The following is a 20,051-nucleotide window of genomic DNA, read 5'->3' on the forward strand; positions in this document are numbered from 1 at the left end:
TAAGAGCACAGGTCGAACTAATTGATTTTGATTTTGAATGTGTATTTGCTATATATATATATATATACACATCTTTCCTGTTGCTCAAACAGTTGAGCGTTGGCGCTTGCAATGTCAAGGTCATGGGTTCGATTCCCATGAAGGCAAGAACTGATAAGAATGTAAATGTGTACCTTTAAATGTAAGTCGCTTTGGATAAAAGTGTCTTCTAAATGCATAAATGTAAATATATATATATTGTGTGTGTGTTTACATATATAGTTAAGAAAATGAATGGCATGGCATCACTCTGATGAAACAGAGGACAGCAGGGGCAGATTATTGATGGCGGAGGTTGAGAAGGGTTTTTAAAGAAGCGGAGGAGGGAAAATGAAGTTGAAACCAGCGCTGCCTTTCCTTCGCCTCTGTGTGTGTTTGATAAAATCGTGTGCTGGGCCCGTGGGTCTCGCTCTCAGCGAGGTGATGGAAATGCGCTGCTCCTAATCTCCTAATGTATGTTCCTTCGTCCTTGGCCGGGGCACATGGGAGAAAGATGGGGCCTTATCAGCGTTTATGAATTTATGGAAAATATTTCTGCACTGAAAATTTTCAGCCCTCTCTCTCGATCTTCCTCCATCGTTCTCACCCACCCACCCACTCGCTCGCTTACTCTCGCACTTTCCTCTAGCGTACCAACTTCTAGCGTACCAACTTCATACGAGTTTCAGCGGAGGATGGGAATCTGGCAAAGTGGTTGGCAGGAGTTTCTCTGTATTGGAGGGCTGTTTCTTGAACTAATGCTTATTTTTAGGCCATATACGTTGACAAGCTATAATTTCGTCGATATGAGGTCTATTTATAAACACTCCTGAAAGCCTAAACACTTTTACAATAAGTGATTTCATTGTCAATATGAGCTGAACAAAAGATGACAAGAAAACATTGTTGTTAATGAGCATGGCAAGTGAATGTGCTAATTACTGAACTTCAAATAATGACATTGGAATATTTTCTTTCTTTTTTTCTATTAATATCAGAGTTAATTAAAGGAGCAACAAGCAGAATCTGCTGCTCTACAGTCTACCTGTCAAAATGTCAACATGTATATAGTACGGTGTGCTTATAATCTTCGTACCATATGCCTGTCTTTTCGCAAGTGTCTTAAAAGATTGTTCTGGGTTAAAAATGTAGAAAATCCTTTTGGCCCTCATTTTCTAAAACGCAAGCAACATTTTACAGGATGGGACTGAAAATATGCCTATATGGGACAAGTAAAAAGTGTAAAAGCAGAAATGTGCAGCTTGCATTTTTGTTAAAGGCAAATGTAAATGACATGCTGCTTTTTGAATGCTTTTATATAGGCCTTAGTGGTACTGTATCTGACGTCTCTTTCCCGAAATTTCAGCCTTGGTGCAGAATTACAGCCAGTACGAGGCTATGAGCCAGTCCCACAATGAGCTTTCCTTGGGACGTGCCATTTCCGTATCTGTAGCTTTAAATGCTAATGTGGAGGAGAGAGGCGGGGCACGGTGGGGGTGTGGCCTTGACCAGCTTGCTGCCACAGTACCATGCGCTAATGTTTACAGTGGATGTATCGCAATGGCTCGTAGACACGCAGTCGTTCAAGCTTTGCAGTTTGACCCAGAATCTGATCCGGATGGAGAAGCACCTGAAGAAGTTGCAACTCAGCGGCTACAGCAGGACGTCTTCGAATGGTTAGTTTAAAATATCGTGTCTGAAATGAATACGGTAACGTTACTTTAGTTGGTTTGTTTATGCTGTTACAGTTAGTATAGCTAACGCTAGCCTACGTTGTTGACTTTTCATGTTGCTCTGATTTTCTATCATTCTAAAGCTATAGCATCTATATCAGTAACATTAACACGTTAATCATTGTAGTTTAGAGAAGACTGTACTCTGACTAATTTTTTTATGCCAAAGTTCTCCATGTCCACGTAACGTTATATTGAAGTCATGTTACACATAACCCATGATTTACTCCTGAAGATTTACCTCTTCTCAACTCTGTCATATATATATATATATATATATATATATATATATATATATATATAAATAGCCTATATATATATATATATATATATATATATATATATATATATAAATAGCCTATATATATATATATATAAGCTGACAAACCAGCGCCGTACTAGTCAATAAAATTAACCCACTGGTTCTTCAGAGGCTCAGATGATGGAACTGGAAAAATACGTTTGTGTTAATTTGTACATCCAAACACTGAGCAACTGCCATGCTTCGCTCGTTTGCAAGCCATGATGTCTCTTGAGGAAAAACCAATATCGCGCTCCCACGGTCGTTGCTCATTTTCTCATGGGCGGGCCAAATTATCTGGGCGGGCAAAGCAGAGAAAGTGGAGGTAACATTTCCCCGTATGACGACAACATATAGGGAAGATTCCAGATTGGCCCATCTGAGCTTTCATTTTCTCAAATGCTGAGCAGGATACCCAGGGCTTGGTTTACATCTATCGCCATTTCTAGCCACTGGGGGACCTTTAAAGCATCAGCTGTACAAAATGTGTGTTTTTACATCGTAAAACTGTTTTTTTTAGAGGTGGGACTTCTGTTCAAGGTGGACGACCTTGTGTGTTACTTAATAGCACAGCAGCCACAGGGGGCGTGAGGGACATCCTTTTAAAAACATTTGAAAAAAGGTGATTCTGTCCACTGCTTCTTTCTGTGTGCTGAACCTAAACTACGTCCATACTGAAAGCGTTTTAACGTTCTCAGAAAATATGAGATGGCTGCACCGTACAAAAGAGGTCATGTTGCAAATCATCCATCCATCCGGTGATTGCTAGCAAGCCAGTCTAAAATAATGTTTATGATTATATATATATACTGTATTATTCCCCATGGACTTACTTCAGTATAAACACAATGTTTGTTTTATTTTTTTAACATACTAATATGCAAGACAAGTCATTATTATTTTCTGTTAATGTAGCAGATGCTGTCTTTATCTAATAGTTCACTCAAAAATTAAAATGCAGTCATCAGTTACTTGTCAAACCTGTACTACTTTATTTATCCTGTGGAGCACAAAATAACATATTTGAAAGAATGTTGAAAACCCAAACAGTTTTTTTCCCCATTGACTAAACATTGTACGGATAAAAACAAATAAAATGGAAGTCAATGGGATCCAAAACTGTTTGAATGTCAACACTCTTCATATAAAAAGTATTATTTTGTGTGCAGCAGAAGAAGGAAATGCATACAGCTTTGAAACAAGATGAGGATGAGATGATAACAGAATTAAACATTTTGGGGAAACTATCCCTTAACTATGTACTGAACTCAGAATGTTCTTTTTATCAATTACCATCTTCTTTAGGTTCTTGTAGTACACCGTGTCGTATTTACCAGTAAATAAGGAACAGTATCATTTCTGACGTCAGATTTCCAGCAGCGCTCTGCCACGATCCATTTGTCTGACCTCCTGTCTCTCCTCCGCCACCTGTCAGGGCCTGAAAATGGGCTCCAGAAAAACGAGCGTGTGAAAAATTTCATTTGGGTCATGGTCCCTAGCGCTCACACCCTTCAGCTGAGTGGAGGCAGGCTTCTACTTGTGCCGGGAGAGGAAGGAGGGGGAGATGGAAATTAATAACTTCTGAGAAATGGACCCAGAGCCTCCAGGAAGCTTAGTCGTGATTACAGAAGCATGGGCGGCGGGTGCGAGTGGAACTGGGATTGTACGTTGGAAGTGTTTGTAAGGTTCAGACAGTATTACTATTTCATGCTTTGAAGTATCCCAAGCCATACCGGCCACCAAAGAGCTCAGCATCTTAACATCTTAATTTAAGATGTCTGAAACAATTTCAGTGTTAAGACCGACAGTTCAGGATGTTATGATTCCAGTGTATCCTTAGAAATCACTAGCTCTTGAAAAGCAAATTGCTGATGAATTCAAAGTAAATAAGAAACAGCAATTACAACCCATTTTACTTTCATAGTGGGACATATTTCAGAGTGAGTCAGAATGTATTTCTGTATCTTTTGACAGAGGCTTTAAGATACTAGAAAACATATAAAATACTTTCAGCTCAAATCAGTATTTAAGCAATAAGGTACTCGAGGCTCTGCTGTATCGTGAATAAGTCACGGCTGAAGGCTGTTGTTAGGCACGACGCGACCCCTTCAGCCATGACTTAGGGGGCTTTCACACTGGCAGTTTAGTTCGGAACGAGGCACGTTTCGCATGAAAATTTGACTAAGTAACTACCTGGAGGAGGTGGTCTGAGTTCGGTTGCTCCCGAACGGTTCGCGTGAATGTGAAAGCAACACGGACTCGGGTGCGCACTTGTTCAGGAAGTAAAGTGACCCACGCATGCGTTTTAGCTGATTATGCTGTATTAAGTTAAATAAAACGCATGTAAGGGATGATAGTGTTGATGAATTACCTTGGATACGAGCGAGAGTGAGTCTGTAGTGTATTTGCGCATTGCTCGTGGAATCAGGGCAACACATTTGGAAAGACTGTCTTTATGAGTGAGTCAGTCAGTAGAGAAGACTTTAATATTGAAAGCACTGAAACTTGTTGTGAACACGGAGAAGCAAAATGCAACTGATTTTTATTCGCTAAATTTAATGAAGATTAAGACAAATTTCTCATTGTAAGTTCATGTTAGCTAATGTTCATTTACTAATGTTAACACGCACACACACACACACACACACACACACGCACTTGTATAATCTATAGTAGGATATAAATAATAGTTAAATAACACTTATTTGTTTGTTTGATTGTGTATTACGGAAAACAAAAAAAATATATATTGGTTTCATGACTTAAAGTATGAAAACCATATTAGATTATTAAGTTTAGTTTATTTGAGCGACTCACATCACCCAACCCATTATAACCCCCCGCCAAGTTAGAGGAAACTATTTAAGTTTTGAATCTCAGTTCCTTTCAGAATTCTGCATTCAAAAGTGCTAAAATTGCCAGTATATTTAAAAGTTTCTTTCTGATGCTTTGAGTTCTCCCAGGATACAGCACTTTTTTCATTTGTGACTGTCATAGCAATTCACCGCAGGCACTGATGCACATTCAGGCCCTGATCTGCATAACGACTGTCAGATGGACTTTTGATTTAAGAAGCTTCTTTTATCCTCTGTTCTCTTTAAGCCGTGGCTCTAAAGTCCGTTCCACGAGAGCGCTCATGCATACAAACCTGACAGTTAGTCTGAAAACAAACGCTCATGTTCTCTTCCGGACGATGGAGCTGCAAACTTGTTCTTCAGCAGGTTGTTGTTTGAAACAGTCAAGCGGAAGAAACAACACACTTTAAATTTCAAATGCAGATGGAGGGCAGCTGTTGACCTTCGACTTAAGTTATTCACAATGGATGCAATAAATAAGGACAATTATTGAAACATATGTGCCATGTTTTTTTTTTTTTTTTTACACCTGGAAAAAGGGCCCGAAGCTGACCTAGTCTTATGGGAAAAATGCTAAAAAAAAATATAGCCTATCTCCAGATTTTTTAAATATGGGGGGGGATATCCTGCAGTGAAAGTTTATATGTTCTCTTCCCCTATATAGTTCATAATGTTCTATTATAGGTCAGTCTAGTTATAGGTTGCTGTAATTGGTCCTTCTGTACTTGCACTTCTCCGACCAGGGTTTGAACCAGTGGCAACCAGCATGGAAGATGTCACAATAACAAGACCAGCATCAGCGACACTTCGCTCACAGTGCCCGTCTTAGTTGTTTAGGTTTCAGATCGAAAAAACAACAACCAAAAAAACCAGAATGTTCATTTTATAATGAGAGTATTGTTACAATCTTTGAAAACAAAACAACAACAACAAAAAAAAAAAACACAATTACTGCTGGTTTCCCCCCGCAGTTGAAACCTAAACTTATTATTTGTGAATGTAACATTTTTAAAAGGTCTACAGAGGCGTCAACACAGGATTGCGGGAGCCGTGCTTTCAGTTAAAGAGATGATTACTATTCTAAAATGCTTTTAGAGCTCCTTGGATTAAATCCATTTTATTTCCCTCATTTGTTTGAAATAAAATTACAGTACATGTTAATAAACTATATATACAGTTTGTTTTTATTTTATTATTTTATATCTAAATTAAAAATGATTAAGCATTATGTTTAATAACGGCAGCCTGCCTTCAGTTGACAAACATTTATATAAATACAACTATATTATAAAATTGTATATAGGCTTTTATAAAATTATTGTATTTACAAGTTTAGCTCTTGTGTTTTTTTATTCGCTTCATTCGTTGCACCTTTTTCTGAATATTGCTTTATCTAAGCAGTCAGCAATATTTAGATAAATCATTATTCAGAAACAGAATAATGTTTCTGATTATCCCTCCCCCCCACTCTCACCCCACAAAATATGTTTTATCTTCAGAACAAATTGACTAAAAGAGGTGGGCACTGAAAAGTATGCTAAATACTTCTAGTACACCTCTCGAGACCAGGCTATTGAAGTGACTAAGACCAACGTCCTACTTGCACCACTCTGTGTGGGATTCGAACCAATGTCAACCGACATGGGATACTGCATATTAACATGTACGGTAGTGTGCCTCCTGAGGCCAGAGGAGTGACGTTTTGCCTATACAGCTCTTACTAGATGACCTCTGTTAAGGTGACCCCCATCCGGGTCATGTCACCAATGTCCTACTCGCACCACTCCATACTCCAGCGGGATTTGAACCAGCTTTAAATGGCATGGGAGGTGGCTAAAAAGTATGCTAAAGATTTCTAGCGTCGTTTTTGAAGCCAGGGGAGTGATCTATACAGCTCTGGCCTCCGTTACACTCACCTCCATCCGGGTCACAACACCAATGTCGTACACCAACAAATTTCTGCAAGATTTGAACCAGCACCAACCAGTTTGGGAGGCGGGTGTGCTTAAAAGGACACTGACCACAGCAGCCTCTAACATCAGCCTTATTTTTTCTCAGAAATGACTGGAATCCTTATTTTCATTTTCAGACATCCACTTGTCTATTCTTCTACTGTGGCTCATTGAATCTCTGTGGGTTCTGTGCAGTTCTAAATGAATGAATGTTCTTCAGTTGATAAATAAGGCCAGCTGAGCAGGAGCCTGACAGATGTTATAACAGCTTTGGGTTTATTTTTTTTATGAATTTTGAAAACAATACAGTAAGAAGAGACTAAAATTTATCCTTAATGGCTGCCACCTGTTTTGATGATTGAAAACTGTAATTTAGCAGAACTCCAGCCCAGAAAACTAGGCTACATATCAAGCTTCAGAAAAGCGTCACATCTTAGGAAAACCATTACATCTGTTATTGTTCATACTAAATTAGGTATTATTCTTCGATCTGCCATCATACACCATTTAATCTACAGACATAAACGAAACCTTAAACAATGCGACCTGTTGAGAAGTAGGCCTAAGCTGTTACTATTTTAAACAATCAGACTTTCACATGGAGAATGATAAATCTAGTGAAATAAATCCCATAGATTTACATTGAAGGAAGGACCTGAGTCATATCTAGAGACTAGAATAGTTTTGCACCAACACTACTCACATTTTCTTCCATCAAATGTAAAAATCGGGGGCAAAAATGAATAAGAATAAAAGAAAGACAGCAGATAATGTCTTCAAGACTTTGATAAATTAAAATGACTTCACATGTCCCTGAGACTCAACACTTAATATGTTGTGTTTGTTAATGTCTTTGTAATATTTGTTGGGGTTTCTTGTAGCTGTTAGTTTTAAAACTGCGTCTCGCTGTATGTGATGTATTTTGTGTGGTACCCTGATGGCAGACATTAGAGGTTTAATAACTGTGTCAGCGTGATTAATAATGGTGGAGTACCGGAGCAGAGCTGCCATCATCACTGCACTGATTACACCTGCTTTAAACTACATTACCCACAGTGAACTCTGCACTGCCCCAACACCACAGCAATCATTTATACTCACTGTTTCTACATTCCTGCTTAGCAAGAGCTCCATCCCAGTTGCCCAACACAAAAGTCGAAGTGTAATTTGTATGTGTGCATTAGTGGTGGGGATTTTTCAGTGACTCTTCCGGCCGTTACATGTCAGTAGTGGCAAAAAGTGAACTAATGAGTGAGTCATTGTATCATTCACTCAACCGTTTCATTCAGAAACACTGAATAATTCAGGAATGGCACTCCACTTCTATGTACTGCTCGGTAGACAAGCAGTGGTTGATGAATGTTGTTGCTTTTTTGTCTGAGAACACAGTGTATGGGTTTTGAACAGCAATTCATATAGTTTAACAAAGTAAATAGTCCAAATAAAACAAACAAAGTGCCAAGTAGACCAAGAAAATAATCTCTCTCTCACTGTCTCTCTCTAGGCTCCTACATGATGGTGAACTCTTCTCAGTACGGTGCTGGACAACGGGCTCAGCTCATGTTACGTCCGCTGAGTGAGAACGACACACACTGTGTGCAGTTCAGTTATTTTCTGTACAGCCGTGACGGACACAGTCCCGGGGGCCTGAGTGTGTATGTGCGTGTAAACGGTGGCTCGCGGGGAAATGCCGTATGGAATGTGTCCGGCTCTCAGGGGCGGCAGTGGCATCAGGTGGAGCTGGCTGTCAGCACCTTTTGGCCCAGCGAGTACCAGGTAAGACGAATACCATGCACTCAAACACGTCATGCACATTAACTTTATGTTTCAGTTTACGTGTCACAATACAGAAGTGTTTTTTTGTTTTGTTTTTGTTTTCATGCATATTTTAACACGGTGTCAACTGTAAGTTTGTTTTATATAGACATTAGGAACATAACATTAACATATTGTAATTTATACTTACTGTGGTAGTTACAGTAGTTCTAGTAAATACTTACTGTAACAATTATTATTACATGTACAATTCCAGTCAAAAGTGTGCGGTCAGTAAGATTTTTTTTGTTTTTGAAAGAAATCTCTTCTTAAATAGAAATGTTAAAGAAAATCTCTTACTGACCCCCAAATTTTGATCAGTAATGTATAAGCACTTTTCTACTATTGGGCTGAAAAGTTCTGAGCATGATTGGTCACATTCTAGTCATGCAGCCCTACAAATGGAAAAACAAATTTAACAGTGTCATTGGATCAGTAAAGCAATCTCTCTTGATTCGGCAATAGTAATTGTTTGGCACAGTGGTGGAAAAGCACTAAATGTAACACAAACACTGAAAAAAAGTGTTAGCCTTTGCTTGATCCCTTGAAATAAACGGGCTGTTTTCCATAGACCCACTGATATCAGTGTGTGTATACAGTATACACACACACACACACACACACACACACACACACACACACACACACACACACACACACACACACACACACACACACACACTTATTTATTTATATATATATATATATGTATATAAATATATATATAAGTGTGTGTGTGTATTATATATAAAGTGTGTGTGTGTATATTATATAGCCTAATATACATTTAAATGATTTTTTCCTACATACTTTTATACTCTCCATACTATATACAGTACATACTTCTTCCTACCACTAAATAGTCCATTATCCTCAGCTCTTGGCTCTGTCAGCAGTGTGTGTTATTGACTCACTTGTTCTTCTGATGGTTAGTGCACAGAACACTGTCACCTTGTTAAAGGCTATGATTAATAACTTGCCCCTCATTTGCTCCCCAAAAACGCCATAATGACCAGTAAGTTGGGTATGTTTGTGTGTGTGTGTCTGAGTGTGTGTGCGTATGTAAGTGCACAGTCAATTAACCCCCGCTTTTGTGTGGGACCAGTTTGAAAGAGGAGGTCCAGTGTGGTTTCCACAACCCTGACCCGTATCGCTCCTCTCTCCATAAATCAGAGCAGCCTTAATGAGATTACAGCCCTGCCACGATCAATACACACACACACACACACACACACACACACACGCACACACACACACACACACACACACGCACGGTGCGCCACAGGGTTCCCACACAGACGATGTGAAGAAATTATCTTTGCCCTCTGGTTCTATCTTTCGCTCTCCGTCTCATATTTTTTTCTTTTTGGAGTGTGGTGTCTAGTTGTTTCAGACGTGTCGTGGTTGAACAAACAGAGAATATGGTAAATTTGAGGTGTTTTGGAGATGTGGCAAGGCAAGTTGGTTTGTAAAAATTGCCTGCAGTAATTTATGGCACTGTAATTCGTTATTTGTAAATGTGTAATGAATGTTGTGTGTAATTGTGTAAAGAAACACGGACAGATGCAAATGCACATAAAGACGCGGCTAAATTGCTGTATTTGTGTTGTCAAGAGAAGGTTATGAGGCAGCGGAGCAGAGCATTCAGAGCAGAGGAATAGGTTATATAAACTCTGTTCCGTTCCATCCAAACCCTAGTGAGCTGCCTACATAGAGAGGGGTTTAAAGCTTTATAGGTGCATCGGCAATATGAAAGCTCTTCTAAAATGTGGGCAGCTGCCTTCTAAAGGCCCTTTCACACAAAACGGCCACAAAAAGCGAAATGAACCGATGACAAAATGGACCTTTCGGACCAAACAATTTGTAAAAATGCTGAAGGACACACACACACACAAAAAAGGGACAGAACGTGATGCATGGTTTCAGAATTCTTTGATAAATAGTTCAATAAACAGCAATTGAAACGCAAATCTTTTGTAACATTATAAATGGCTGCTGTCACTTATGATCAATTTATAGCTAGGGTGTGCAGTTTCATTGAAGCTAGCAATAGCAAGATAGCTTTAAAAACATAACGGGAAAATATCCCACTCTCCCTTCAAAGCCACACCTCCTTTAAAACACATGAACGCGCACCGCCAAAGCAAAGTCTGCAAAGCATGACGAGAGACGCCTTAATGGACTGAGGAATGCAACACTTTCAACTTACCTCATGTCTCAAAGCCCAATCATTACAATATGAATGTAAACAACTTTTTACGGTTGTTATTCTTTTAAATAGTAAACATTTAAAAGAATAATAAATTGTAATAATATTTCATATTTTTGTTCAAATAAATGCAGACTTGGTGAGCATGAAGAGTCTTTTAAAAACAATGAAAAAAACTGAAGTATTCCAATCTTTACTGGTGGTGTACATTCAGGTTTCACCGTCTCTTTCAACCATTCTTTCATTCTGTAATCTGTATCCGTCTGACTTGTTTGTTCCTCATTCCTCTCCTGCTCTCTGTCTCTCTCAGTTATGGCTCGTGGGTCACTGGAAACCTTTCGGGCATCTTCACCCGGCTCACATATAGATCAAATCAACTCACGTATACTCCCTTTGGGTGACAGCAGAGGAAAGAGAGAGGAAAATAAATGAATGAAAGATAGAATGAAGGAACGAGAGAGCGCATGAGTGCTGCGTTTACTCCCCACGTGGGTCTGTAGAGATGAGATCAGCAGTCAGGCCCATGGGGCGGCAGCTTGTATTAAGGATATCATTTCCCCCTTCTTCTAATCTGGGAAAACACAAAGGATCTGGATCATTCGGCTTCAGCACTCACTGTCACCCGTAAGACTGCTGTAGCGTTCTCCCTCCCAGGCTGATATGACACATTTGTGAAACCAATTTGAGCAGTTACCTGCAAACTAAGGGCTCTACGGACTTCAAGCTTAGCAAAAGTGTTGATGCTTTACTTTAACATGGAGGTTCTCAAACTTTAATAAGTCAAGCTCCCCCTAGAGCGATATGACTTCTGATTGACGTGAGGAGGGAGGCGACTGAGACTATAGTATAGTTCACCAAAAACGTAGGAGTACTATACCTTCAAGTTTTAGCAGTTATTATTTGATAAATAAATCTTGCGCAAATAAATTACATAAACATGTTTTTTTTATTATCTGGTTTAAAAAGCATATAGTTTTGGTCATTGATGCTGATTGGCCAATACCCTTGTTTTATTTATGATAAGGCAGGCTATGACTGAACTGATCTGTGCATCACTGCTCATCATCATAAGCAACCAGACAACATAAACAAACAGTATTCTGTCAAAACTACAGTTTCAGAAGTGCATTGTACTGTATGTTCAATGATCTGTGTTGCGAACAGGTGTGCTTTAAACTAAAAGATGGAAAACAAACGTTTTGTTTTTGCTGAGAGATAAGCACATACAGTATACAATATGTCTATTTTTCTGGCGGAAGGATGGAAACTACTGATTTTAATTTAAAAAGTAATATTATACATATATTTTTAACTGTATTATTTGTATTGTGGGGTAACAATTTTATAAAAGAAGTAAGGTACTCGAGGCGTGCTGTAGGCATATTGTGAATACTTCGCTTTGCCTAACAACATCTTCAGTCATGTCTGTATAATACAGCATGCCTCAACAACAAACAAATAAAAAAACAGCTAAGCAAGCAGAGAATATCACAAATCACAAATAAATCTGTTATTACTTGAGGTAATAGGTTACCATACTTGAAAACTGGGTCTGGGTTTTCGTATGTAAGGCTGGTTCCCTGAGAAAGGGAACGAGATGATGCGTCAGCTGCTGGTGCTATGAGGACGTCCCCTCGCAGAACCGACACGGTGTGGTGACGTCGCAAGTTGTGCCTCAGTGTATAAGAAGGGAGACTGAGAACAAGTCATCAGATTTGTACGTACATGCGCAACCCCAGACCCAAGTTTCTTTGTGAATTGTGACATTCTCTCTAACTGTTTTTTATTTAAACACAATTTTTATTTGTTGCTGTTGTTGTTGAGGCATGTATGTTGTTATTGACCATCACCAGGCGTTAAAGGATAGCTCTCGCCAAAATTGAACCTAGGCTATTTTTGTTAATCTCATTAATTAGAATGGCCAAGTCGCGTTATTGACAGCTGAATAGGCTATGCGCAGTTTATTAAATAGCCTACGTCTCAGTTTATTAAATACGCTCAGTTTATTAAATGTCTACTTTTTACCTCTTAAAATACCTTTAGAATGCCAATACAACCATTATAATGCAGTATTTCACCTGCCAGAAAGTGAATATTTCACAAAACTGCAATGGAAACAGTTTTTGCACATTTTAAGTCACCTGACTTTTGGGGTCCGTGTACACAAATAATAATAATAATTATCATCATTATTTTAACATTTATTAGGCTACATATTTAGAAGACGCTTTTATCCAAAAAATGATCAAATCAATTCGTAAAATATCATTCATAATACGGTTTAGACAATAATAATACAGGGCTAAGATTATCACAAATAAACAAGATTGACGCATATCCAAGGGTTTGTGAGGAGTGTGGAGCGCGCACTGCATGGCACGGAGGTGCGGACGCGAACACTTGCATTTTCCTATCAACAGTGGAAACAGCTTAAAATATTCTATCATTTCTGGTCATACAGAAAATAATAATACCGGTACATTATTCGCAACTACTTTTATTTGAGTAAACTCACAATAAGAAGAAAAAGTTGTGCTTTTGTAATATAAAATAAAACAATCAGGCGCCCTTTATGATCTCCGTGAACTGGAGCACGAGAACTGAAACAAAATATAGCCTATATAGGCTAAAGCTTGAAATGTCCACTTTAAAACGAACAAATTCGAATCGAAAGCTAATCCGTATGAAAGGTGCATTTCTCTCTAAAGGCACATCCACTAAACAGCGGAGATGGAGATATGTTTTTAGCCGAGACTGATTTAGAAAAAAACAGTTTATTAATAAACAATTAAAAGTTATTTTTTCAGACACAATTTTTATGAACCTATAACTCATCTATAAATCACCGGTTTAAGATGAAACTTCACGAGACCGGCGCGGCGAGATGCCTCCACAGCGTGCAAAATACGCGGCGTGATTGACAGCTTTGACACCAAATGGATATACGTGAAAATCAGATGACATGATTTCACAACTTTTCATTGGTCATTTAGATATGTGAAGCATACTGTACACGGAAATGAAGCTGGACATTCTATCCGTCGAAAAATCTCAAAATCGGCAAAATGGACATACGCGGTTTTCATCGGACAGCGACAACAATTAGAATGGAAACTCCATTTTTTACCTTTTGACTCCAAACTTTCCAAAGTTTGACCGTATTTTCGTTTTCGGTCAAAATGCTAGGGGCAATGATAGCATGAAAATCGCTATTTTTAAAACACTAAGAAGGCTCGACACAACATGAAACTGTGCTCGAGTTCATGTGTAGAGCCCCTGGTGATACTTCAAGCTCAGTTTCATGTTGTGTCGAGCCTCCTTAGTGTTTTAAAAATAGCAATTTTGATGCTATCATTGTAGTGCCCCTAGCACTCCCATTCAAAAAGCATTTTAACCGAAACCGAAAATATGGCCAAACTTAAAAGTGGAGTTTCCATTCTAATGATGCTTTTACACAAATGTTTGAATTGGGTAGATTAAGTTTGGCGAGAGTTATCCTTTAAGAAACGTGAGCAATGAGAAACACAGTGCTTGAATTATCTGCTCACCATAAGGCGGCTTACCTTTTACTTCACACACTGCTATCTTCACACAGCACAAACAAGCGGCTTCCTGAAGACAAATAAGCCTTGAAATGTACAAGTGCCTCAGACAACACGGTTCCGCGAGGGAGTTTCAATTGCGTCAGCAGCTGACACAGAAGGTCCCTCGAAAAGGAGCTAAACACATTTTTGAATCATAGTTCATTTAGTTGTATTTTTAGAAACTAAAAGCATGATCAAAACGACATCAATTACTGTAATCATTTTTATTTTTGCATTGTTTTTTTTTCTTCTTCTTTTGAATACCGAGTGAACTGTCCTGGGCCCCTTTTTTTTTTCATCCTGTACACAATGGATTTCCAATATCCACAGCAGAGGTATTGATGGTGGATGTCTTGTGAACTGAGAGACTAGTCATTATGCAGCGAGAACACGTGGTGCAAACAGAGGACAGGCCTGGACAGACAACACAACTGAACTGTTCAGGAAAGGTCAGACCAGTTTCTTTTTTCTTGTGGGACTTTCATTGTGTTTCAAAAGGTTAGAATAAAATTGAATGTTGATTTATCATCACACATCCAGGTCCAGTGGAATAGTGTTTCCACTATTTTCATTAGGTGTGCGGAGCAAAATCTGACTCCATCCTTGTCCAAGACCATGACAAGACGATGTATGACAAGACTACTGTGAAAATATTGCTTCAAGAGCCATCTGGACATTTCTTTGGTAGATTTTCATGTTACTTTTTCAAGATTACATGAACATTAAGTGGAATCTTACTTACTTTACTTGTTTTGTTTTTGTTTAAAGTCATGTGACTTTGCGTGATGGGACGGCATAACGTGACTAAACTGTGGACCAATCTTATTGCAAAAGCATCTGAAATGCTGTTTTGGTCATTCTGAAATACCTAAACAAAGTTTGTCGTCAAAGTGGTTCAAGTATAATTACCTGCCAGAACTGTCTTACACGACTTGCATTCCCAAACAGCAGGCACCCGAAAGCAAGATAACTTTATTGGGTTTCGTCTACTCGCTCTGAGGTGCAAGTCATTTATTATATATGAACATTATTATATACAGTGGATTCTCCTACTGCAGCAACTTAAATTTTTCTTATTGATATTTAGCACCAGATTATCAGGAAGTGACCATCTCTTTCTAATTATTTAAAAGAAATGTAATCTTACTCTACTAATGTCAGTTTTCTGATTAAAAGTGAACAGAATACTAGATCTGACGAGCTGTAACTGATGAAAATAACTAATTTTAACGGTCAAATATTGCATATAAACATCAGTAACCGCATTAACTTGTCAATACTGGCAAATAACCATGGTATAAGTGGGATAATCCACGGCTAGCTGAGCATTAAACAATCTGAATGTGCTTTGTCGGGTGGTTCTTTGCCTCCACGTTGTTCATTAAAATGCACAGCTAGCCGTGGATTATACATAAACCATAAAGCATCCGTTAAATTGTAATAATATTTAAAAATGTTACTGTTTACTCTATCTTTAAATAAATAAATTAAACATTAAACATTCTTAATTATTCCATGTATTTTTGCATGAAATTGTAATATGGAGAATTCTGTTGACTTACACCAGTTATAGAACTAAACAAACAGCACACAGGGTGTTTGGACAAATATAAATGAATAAGAACAACAGAAAGCAAGACAAAGAAGATGACAACAGAGAATAGAATTAAAGAAATAAAGAAACCGTTCTGAATATTCAGTGGTTTTTGCAATCTGGCTGTTGCAAGCTGTTGTAATAAGCTTAGGAACGACTTTGACTCTTGTCCAAACACTTGCCAGTAGATGATCATTTATCTTCTGTCCTTTTAACTCCTTTTACATGACTGTCCCTGTCCCATTCCCACTGGTCTTCTCTTGGCTCACACTTGTCTCCATGGTTCTATATTCCGTCGATTTAAGTGCCAATTGCAAGCATGTTTTGCTAGCTGATTAGTAGAGTTTAATTGTTTAGTTGATACCTCATTAGTGTTGTGTATGGTCCTGTGTCTTCAGAGCACAGCTGCGCGGAAAAAGCAAATCAAATGTTCAATCAAATCATGGTTGCCCATAAACAGCTAATATAAGCTCAACAACTGTGCCTTCTACCTGCATACATACATGTTTGTTAGTGTGTCCCTTTCTGTAGCTTCCCGTTCATTATCCAGCTCAATGAGCCAAGAAACCTCACACGTTTTTCTTTAACATGCTTTGCTAATGGATGCTGCAAATTAAGACAGATTGAAGCCCCACTCTTCATATTTAAGTCATCAACACACCAACTGTATGTTTTAGTTTGTTTGGCAACATATAGACCAATGACGTCCCTGCAAACTTCCAATGTCCAAAAAATATAACCTGTCTGAAGTAAATCTTTATTGAGAGCTTTTTTGGGTTTGGTTTTGACAGGGTTTTTACAGCGCATGGGGTCCAATTCATGTTGAGATGCATGAGTGCTTTTGGAGATTCACCAGGGGTTTAGGCGAGACGTGAGTCGCATTGTCAACATTCCTTGGTTTTCCAAGGCTTTTTGTAAGACATGAAAAGGACCTTTTCTTTTATTTGTGTTTGCGCTCCTGAGCTTGCCCTGATAAAATGGATCCGTACGTGGTATGCAACAGCGTCCCTCTGGTGTAAATGAGATGCTTCCGCTTTTATGCCAACGAGCAATTGTTTCCTGCCTGCAGTATTTTGATCTCTATCATGTTGATGCTCAAGACATTTGGCGGGTTGAATACAGGAAATAAGAGCAATGAGATAAATAGTTGACAGTTACTATGAGCTGCAGATTTAAAAATCCACCTTTCTCCTTCTGATCTGTATTGTGCTGCTGCCAGTACTGTAGGTGTTGGAGATGACAAGCAGCCTTTATCAAATATTAACAATGCTACCAGCTTCTGTGAAACCCTTCTGTTTCTTGTTATGTTTTGTGCAAGCATTTTACACATACTGTCCATATCAGGGACATGCACAATGGCCCAAGCCTTTCTCCTACCAAGCTGAGGTGTCCTCTGGAGAAAGTCATTTAATTTGCATAATAATTTTGCAGATGCTTAAACTGTACTCGAAAGTAACTACCAAACCAAATATAACTACCAAACGATATCAAAAATACAGTTTTCACGATTATTAGGACTGTATGATTGTAAACGTGATATTGATTACATACAACTGTTCAAATGTTAAACAAAAAGTTAATATTAAGTAAATTACATTTTAGACATAATTTTAAACAAGTTTTTGCTATTTTGGTAACGAATATAGTTCCAAACAAACCCACAGCATAACTGTTGTGCGTTTCCAAGCAACACAGTGTTTCTTTGTTACTGAACAAATCAGTTGAATAGACGATTCCTTGACTCACTCATTTAGTGATTTGCCACCACCAATTAGTGGTTTTAGTTTCATCTTTGAAAAGTATAATTTTATTTTTCCATCATATTTCTATATTAAATGTTTTATTTAAAACAAATATCTCAACAGTTTTTATGCAGTTGTATTTGCACCTATCGATGCAGCTTCTGTGCCGCTACTGCAGTGCAAAGACACATTTTGTTGCTAGTGATTCCATTTGATTGGTAACATCTCTATATGTTTCTCATTATTCTAATTGTACTGTATTTATTGATTAGATAAGACATTTCTCAGGCAGTAAATGTGGATCTTTCAGATGAATTTGAGGAGTGCTGTGATCTTGCTCTTAACCCGTCTCTTTTTTATTTAAAACAAGTCTCATGTTAACGTCTATCATAAGTTTCTTTGCCATACATTTAGAAATGCCATGGTTCAATGCTGTGTGTCCCATACAATTCTATTGTAAGTTCAATTTAGATTGTAACACAGTGGTTAAATTAGCCTATAGTTGGGTCTTTATTTTAATGTTGGCCATTATTTTTCTTTCTTGCTGTCACTCCCTCCGCAAATGACTCAGTTTGATTCTCCTCCGCTCTATAATTCAGATTTATTCTCTCCGCTCTGTGCTCCATGTCTTGCACAGAATAATAATAATTAAAAAGAAAGAAAAATAGACTTTTCTATTTTCTCTAAAGAAATGTGACTGGAGCTTGTATGTACCTCACACTGCCACAGTCTGAGTGGTTTCCAGGCGGCTACGTGGTGTGCGTGTGCTGTGAGCAATTCTTGTGACCTGAAGTTTAATACTTAAAGGGGTTAGGGGTCTGTTCAAAACTCTACATATGAGCAAAAGTGATAGTTCGGCTTGCTTTAGCAAACATAGCTAAATATGTTTCTGGAGATAAGGACAGTGTGCGCAGAAACCCTAGTGCACTGTCAGGACTATTTGCTAGCTGCAGCTCTGCTTTGATTGGCTGGCTGTTAGCGGCGCCAGCTCATTTGTTGTTTGATTCAGAGCGGTAGGACATCTATCAGCTATCTGTGCCTGTCCAACAATGAAACAGCCGGGGAGGCAGTCTTCCCTTTGTTAGCAGAATGGCTAAAGGTTGTGTAAACGGATGAGTGATGTGGGGTACTTGCAGTGTAATTGGCCACCAGAGAGCAAGATCTGTATTCTCAGCAGAGCACAAGTCTTGAGTCAAATTCATCGGTAGGTCAAAACAGGGAGATTGTTGTGCTGAATCATGATGCCTTTAGCTCAGCGAACTCTGGCATAACGTTTTAGATGAGCAAGTGCTACCTTGTGGGCTGGCAGAACTGCATGCAAGTGATCAAATATGTATTTGAGTTAGCCAAGATTGTATTGTTTATTGAGAGAGCATAGCATAATGAATCTGTTTGAAACATAAGAGGCAGCATTATAAATTCCTTTGGGAACAGACATAGTTCAATCACTCACACAAGAACACATGCAGGCCTGTTCACAACTAGAATAAAATGAAAAAGCAAAACAAATTGAAAGGAAAAAGCACTTTGCTCATTCACATGCTTCGATGCGAGAGACAACCCAACTGCAGTGATTATAGAGATAGTGTGATATACAATCACAGGGATGTTCTATTCTATTCTAGTAATTATAGTACAGCTGTTGTTATTATAAGATTCAAAGTAAGTAAAATATAAATATATTTGAAATGATATCAATATCAACAGATGTGTTTATCTATAATACCAGTCCCATTACCCGAAAGCTTATTGGTCAGTTTTTCCCCCCAAGCAATCTACATAAATAAATAACTAATGAAGGAACGGACTGAGGAACAAATGGACAAACAAACAAACAAACAAATAAATTCCAATTGTGGATTTTATATATATATATATATATATATATATATATATATATATATATATATATATATATATATATATATATATATATAATTAAATAACTTATAATGTAAACGTAAAATATAAACAAGTTTTGGTTACACTTTATGTTAAGGTGTCTTTGTTACACTGTAATTATACATTTAAATACTGAGTAATATTAAGTAACTACATTTACATATTATACGGTTAGGACTAGGGTTTGTTTTGGTTTGGTTTAGAGTTAGTTGCATGTAATTATGCATGACTAGTATAGTATGTAACAATGACACTGTAAAATAAAGTGTTGCCCAAGTTTCTTTTTCAGTTACTGTTAAAAAAACATCTGTGACTAAATGTTACAGTACAGCAACTTTGAGAAAAA

At 38.1% G+C, this 20,051-nt stretch overlaps 1 protein-coding gene across 7 annotated transcripts in view; it reads left to right on the forward strand.

Moving 5' to 3' along the window:
- The window catches only part of ptprua (protein tyrosine phosphatase receptor type Ua), a 297,253-nt gene that overhangs the window by 152,231 nt on the left and 124,971 nt on the right, over nucleotides 1–20,051 (forward strand). For all 7 annotated transcript variants that reach the window (XM_079591540.1, XM_079591539.1, XM_079591541.1 and 4 more), the window contains exon 3: nucleotides 8,364–8,635. In XM_079591540.1, the coding sequence (XP_079447666.1) occupies nucleotides 8,364–8,635 (272 nt within the window). The remainder of the gene's footprint in view (nucleotides 1–8,363; nucleotides 8,636–20,051) is intronic.

This window comes from Phoxinus phoxinus, assembly GCF_949152265.1.
Source record: "Phoxinus phoxinus genome assembly, chromosome: 19".
Lineage (NCBI taxonomy): Eukaryota > Metazoa > Chordata > Actinopteri > Cypriniformes > Leuciscidae > Phoxinus > Phoxinus phoxinus.